The following is a 6,000-nucleotide window of genomic DNA, read 5'->3' as shown; positions in this document are numbered from 1 at the left end:
CTAGAAAAACGAAGCACAAAAACATAATTCAGAATGGTATAATGGGATCCGTGAGGAAGAGAGCTGGCATTTTTTTGCGAGAGAGTGGCCAGTTTATCCAGCTAACTGAACTAAACCTGCGCTGGAACAGGTTACAATTTTTCTATCAGTTGCCATAGCAATTTAGACAAACCTGCTTCGTGAAAGCAAAAAGCCTGACTTATGTCAAGTTATCCTGAAGATTATCCGGCTAACTCAGTTAGCCACATATGGGGAATGGGGCCCAGAGGTGATATCAGAAACATGATGGTAAACATGGCTACCAGGTCCAGAGGTGATATCTTGATATTTTAAGAAAATATGTCCGTTCCAACTTTTGACCATAGCAAACAGAGTGTCCATTGGCAAGAAATTCACTTGTGCATAGTAAAGCCACAAAGGAACATGAAAACATGAACGGATACAAAAACTACACCAAATGGCCAATGGACTATGAGGAGATAGCCCTGGCTAGACTATGAGTAGATAGCCCTGGCTAGACTATGAGGAGCTAGCCCTGGCTAGACTATGAGGAGATAGCCCTGGCTAGACTATGAGGAGATAGCCCTGGCTAGACTATGAGGAGATAGCCCTGGCTAGACTATGAGGAGCTAGCCTTATAGTCCACTGGCTAGACTATGAGGAGCTAGCCAGGATGAGGAGTAAGTTCAGCCATAGACGTATCCCCCCACCAGGGTTCGAAATTAACGGGGGCTTGGGGCATAATGCCCTTGAAAATGGACAAAATGCCCTCGAAAATCAGTTAAAGGGGAACTCCACTTTTTTTGGAAATTAGCTTATTTAACATCTTCCCTGGAGTTAGACAAGAAGATGCATACCTTTTTTGTCTCTGTGCGTGCATTTTAGCTTTGGGAATAGACGCTCCGTTAGCATAGCTTAGCTTCATCACTGGAAGTGAGGCAGGACAGTAGCCTTACAGTGCCTTACAGTGTATTGCAAGGTCTGACATTGACCAAACTTGATATGCATGACCTTGGTGGGCTCTAGGTCAACTCCTGAAAAGGGGGTCAATGTCAGACTTTGCAATCAAAAGTTAGGGGGCTAATAACCCTTGCCATAATTTCAGTGCGCCCCCTAACTTTTGATTGCAAGGTCTGACATTGACCCCCTTTTCAGGAGTTGACCTAGAGCCCACCAAGGTCATGCATATCAAGTTTGGTCAATGTCAGACCTTGCAATACACTGTAAGGCACTGTAAGGCTACTGTCCTGCCTCACTTCCAGTGATGAAGCTAAGCTATGCTAACGGAGCGTCTATTCCCAAAGCTAAAATGCACGCACAGAGACAAAAAAGGTATGCATCTTCTTGTCTAACTCCAGGGAAGATGTTAAATAAGCTAATTTCCCAAAAAAGTGGAGTTCCCCTTTAAGGGGGGCACAAAATGCCCCCGACAGTTTACTAATTATATATATATATTTATCCGGTAATGGCGCGTCTGTGTATCGTACGGTTCAGATGACGCGCAAATAAAAAAAATTCATTTGGCGGAGGTGAGCACTGGCTGCTGCTGCAGCAGCAGCAGCACTGCAGCTGAGCCAGGTGCTAGTCAGTTTGTGTACAAATGGCAAGCACAATCTAAATCAATCTTCATTACGACTTTAAAAACATAGCCATTAAAATTACATAGGCATACACACATCTTGCCATAGCGTTAGCAGTTTGTACAACACAACGCACGTTTTAACTATAGAATCAGCCCGCGAGGTAATACAGTCAACGAAATGTTACCGTAGCTACTAGCTAGCAGAGGAGGAAATGGGAGTCTCAGAGGCGGGGTGTTTAAAGACAATGATAGGCGTTTATTCAACATCCAAGAAGGCTAACATACAACTGTGTTTTACTAACTCCAACCGGGACTATTGCCGCTTTCCCACTGCATGCCATCACCTCCTAACGTTACCGGAGCTGATAATAACATTGCCTGAGCTGAAGGTGCGTGACACTCAAATGTCCGTGGGGACCCGGCGCCAACCCATAGATAGTTCCAACTCACCGAATTACGTAATCCACCACAGTTGCACTCAATATTTAAATAATGTTAGTCTAAATAAATGTAGACAGATACATAATAATGTCAAGCAGAACACGAATCTTTCCATTAAGAACTGACAATCAGGGAATTTAAACATGGTTGACATTGTTTTTTTGTGTTTATATTAAAGAAAGGAAAGTCTAGTGCTGGCTGAGCATATTGTTTGTTTGCACTAAGTTAATACTTTGACAAATGTAGCCTATATTTTTCAGTCAGTTCGGTCTTTGTGTGCCAAACATTATTTAAGGCTGTAAACACTGTAACACTGTAAACTTTTTTATTTTTTTTTTATAAATGAGAAGCATGTTTAGATTTGAGTGTTACATTTTTTTTTATAAAAATGTACGTATATCGAACCGAACTGAAAACCGTGACCCCAAAACCGTGATACGAACCGAACCGTCCATTTTGTGAACCGTCCCACCCCTACCGTTTATCATAACAATTCAGTGCCCCCGAAATACAAAAAAAAGCCCCCGAAAATCAATTAAGGGGGGCAAAAAAAGCCCTTGAATTTTTTTTTTAATTTCTAACCCTGCCCCCCACGACACACCACAAACTGCCTCAGCCAGTCCTTCATGCCAGTAGCCATCAGGCTCCACAACCGTGGGCACGGACTGCTGCCAATTTAGTTAGGACTATCTGACTCTTAATAATAAACACTGTTAGGACTATCTGACTCTTAACAGTTTGAGTGCCAGCCATTAACATTGGAAACATGGTTAAATGCCAGCACCCACTTCAATGATAGCGTTGTGAACGCATAATCTCTCTCTTAAATTATGGCTATGTGTCTAATCTGTTTATCAATGACTTGTTTGCAGTCAACATTGTCGAAACGGATTGTTTTTTTATCGGTTCATTTTCGTTTTATAGCATTTTGAAAAGCCCTCGTTTTCAAGGAAAATATATAGATTCTGTGATAAACAGCATTTACTCGAATATTCTAGCATACACAAAAACGTTGTAATTTTTCGGCCTATTTATGAATCATTTTCAAATAAACGCTAGATTATCGATAGTATATGTGTACTTATGCACTCATCAGCGATCACCGCGCACACACACACACACACACGCATAGGGCAAAAGCTTATATCTCTGTGAAAACAGATCTGATTATCCTAAGACTGGTCAAATAAATTCCTTACCTGAGATCAGATGTTATCCAAAAAGATTATTCCAATTCCTGATCGCCATTCCAAATATCGATCACGCTTATTGATTACAGTGTTGGTACTGTAAATACATAATCCACGCTGTTCTGATGGCCGGCGATCACTTGGTCTCTTCAGTTGGCTTGACGGAAAAGTAAAATGAGCAAAGTCTAAAGTAATGGGGTGCAGTTACACAGGGAGAGACGATAGGGAGCGGTATCTTCCCAATTGAGCTCAGAGAGACTCTGCAGCACTAACCCGAGGCTCGATTGATGAAATATGAATTCAAATCGCCAATAAAAAATAAAACGACAAACAAACGCTATATAGCGTCTGAGGCACTCAAAGGTCGGCATGAACTAACGACAAAAAGCATCCGTGGCACTCAATGTGTTAATAATAAACACTGTTAGGACTATCTGACTCTTAATAATAAACACTGTTAGGAATATCTGACTCTTAATAATAATGTGAGTGTAATTTCATATTCTCCTCATTTGTGAGAGCAACCCTCTGCCTCTGGGGGCCCAGACACCAAGGTTGGTCGTTAAATTCATGAAGTCATGCTTATGGATTGCTACAAGACTGTGTTAAAAACACTGCAGCCATTCATTAGATTCAGAAAATCATGCGCAGGCTTGATAAGGTTTGCAACATCGAAGGTCAGCATGTTCCTGCGAGGGGCCCCGTTTGCACCTCTTCAGAAGCCTGTCTCTTCCGTCTTCCAAATGACCATATAAAGCCCAACCCAATCAGAAACGATCCGCCCAAACTAAACAAACCAATGATACGTCTCCATTCCGTGTGTTTATAAACTAATACACTATGCTTTTGTTTGCTTTTGCTCTGACAAACCTGTGATATACACTCTGGCAGACTAAAAGTCCCTCCATGGATGTACTGTACACCTTTTTCAAATAAACCAACTAACGTGAGTATTCAGAACCTTTATCTCCTTGCTTCATTTGATTACTTGATTCTTGTCTAACCTTGTTACTGTTTGCTTTAATGCCGGGCGAGAACCATCGTGGTCTGTACATTTAGATGCGCTCATAAGGCCTGTCCTGTGTTATTCTGCATTCATTAACCAAGACGACCAGTTGAAATCCACGACAATAACCTGCACTGACTCTGGTGCAGTGTGTTACTACGGTTTGGACCATATATATATATACCATCATCACTATTACTACTGTCTGATTGAATCCTGCCACTCACTACTGTTCACTACTACTACTATTAGCACTATCATCATGACTACTTGCACTTTGTTCTATGTTCTATTATTATTATTACTTATCCTACATGCCCCCCCCCCCCCCCCCCTGACACTTGAATCTCCCTGAGGAGGATTAATAAAGGAACACTTGACTTGAGTAATAACAAGCAAACCATAGGGGGCGCTGTAATAAGCACTGATGGTTCAAGCCTCAGCCTGGGGTCTGTCTGTCCAGAGAGATGAGACTTGGACTCAGTAATCTGGACATGTCAAACACTTTAGCCTTAAGGACACATTGTGTCCATTCCTTGTCATTCAGTGGAAAGCATTACTGCCATGCAGCTGTATTTCATTTGAATGCTGTCTCTGTGTCTCAAATGAGGCCTCAATGATCTTGACTTAAATAAAAGCTTGAATTAGTTAAATGAATTAATCTCATCTGGTTTCCCACTGATCTCTCACTAGAGACAAGGTTTTCCTCTTGTTTGAAAGGCTTTGTTTTAATAGGCCGTACCTCTCAAACAGACAGCGGGCGGCGATGAAGCCCAGGGCCAGAGGCGGGACCAGCAGGAGGTCACGGGGTCGCGGCAGGTCAGCATCGCTCAGCTGTTCCATATCCGCCCAGGTGACCCCAGGGGGGAGCCAGTAGTCCTGCCTCCATACGTCTGGTAACATCCTGCTGTGGGGGAGAGAGAGAGAGAGAGAGAGAGAGAGAGAGAGAGAGAGAGAGAGAGAGAGAGAGAGAGAGAGAGAGAGAGAGAGAGAGAGAGAGAGAGAGAGAGAGAAAAAGAGAGAAAGAGAGACACAGAGAGAGAGAGAGAGAGAGAGAGAGAGAGAGAGAGAGAGAGAGAGAGAGGGAGAGAGAGAGAGAGAGAGAGAGAGAGAGAGAGAGATGTGCTGTGAACTAAGAAGGGCTACAGCAGCACCTTGATCTTCTGCACAAATTCTCCCAGACATTGGGCACTGACAGTAAATCTAACCAAAACTAAAGTTATGATATTCCAAAAAAGACCCAGCCTACAACAACACAAACACAAATTCCTCATAGACACAATTGCCCTAGAACACACACGGCCTAAACATCAGTGCTACAGGGAACTCTGGATACTCTGGAAAAGTATTCTGTATTTTTGTATGACAACTAATAAAGAAACTTGAACTTGAACTTCAACCAAGCTGTGAACGACCTGAGAAACAAAGCAAGAATGGCTTTTTATTAGGGATGTCCGATATTATCGGCCTACCGATATTATCGGCCGATATCGGCATTAAAATGTGATATCGGAAAATATCGGTATCGGTTTTCAAAAAAAAAAAAAAAAAAAATTTACATTTCTATAAGTTTCATTTACCCAGGCAAGCAAGTAAGAACAAATTCTGATTTTATTTATTGTCAAAAGTATGCATAATGTTGTGTTAATTCCACAACAAGAGATATGTAATGTTAATTACCTGAAATTATTCCGTTTTTTGGGGGGGGGGGGGGGGGGGGACACTGCATATATCGGTATCGGTTGATATCAGTTGATATCGGTATCGGAAATTAAGAGTTG

The 6,000-nt window shown here is 42.1% G+C and overlaps 1 protein-coding gene across 3 annotated transcripts in view; it reads right to left on the bottom strand.

The window, feature by feature from the left end:
- LOC311239687 (ceramide synthase 2-like) overlaps positions 1-6,000 on the bottom strand; it is a 149,170-nt gene that overhangs the window by 122,131 nt on the left and 21,039 nt on the right. For 2 of the 3 annotated variants that reach the window (XM_084328091.1, XM_084328093.1), the window contains exon 2: positions 4,962-5,126. In XM_084328091.1, the coding sequence (XP_084184217.1) occupies positions 4,962-5,122 (161 nt within the window). In that variant the 5' untranslated portion in view covers positions 5,123-5,126. The remainder of the gene's footprint in view (positions 1-4,961; positions 5,127-6,000) is intronic. The other variant, XM_084328092.1, reaches the window with a different exon arrangement.

The sequence above is a fragment of the Notolepis coatsorum genome (assembly GCF_963971535.1).
Source record: "Notolepis coatsorum genome assembly, chromosome: 13".
Lineage (NCBI taxonomy): Eukaryota > Metazoa > Chordata > Actinopteri > Aulopiformes > Paralepididae > Notolepis > Notolepis coatsorum.
This window is presented reverse-complemented; position numbering and strand designations above follow the sequence as displayed.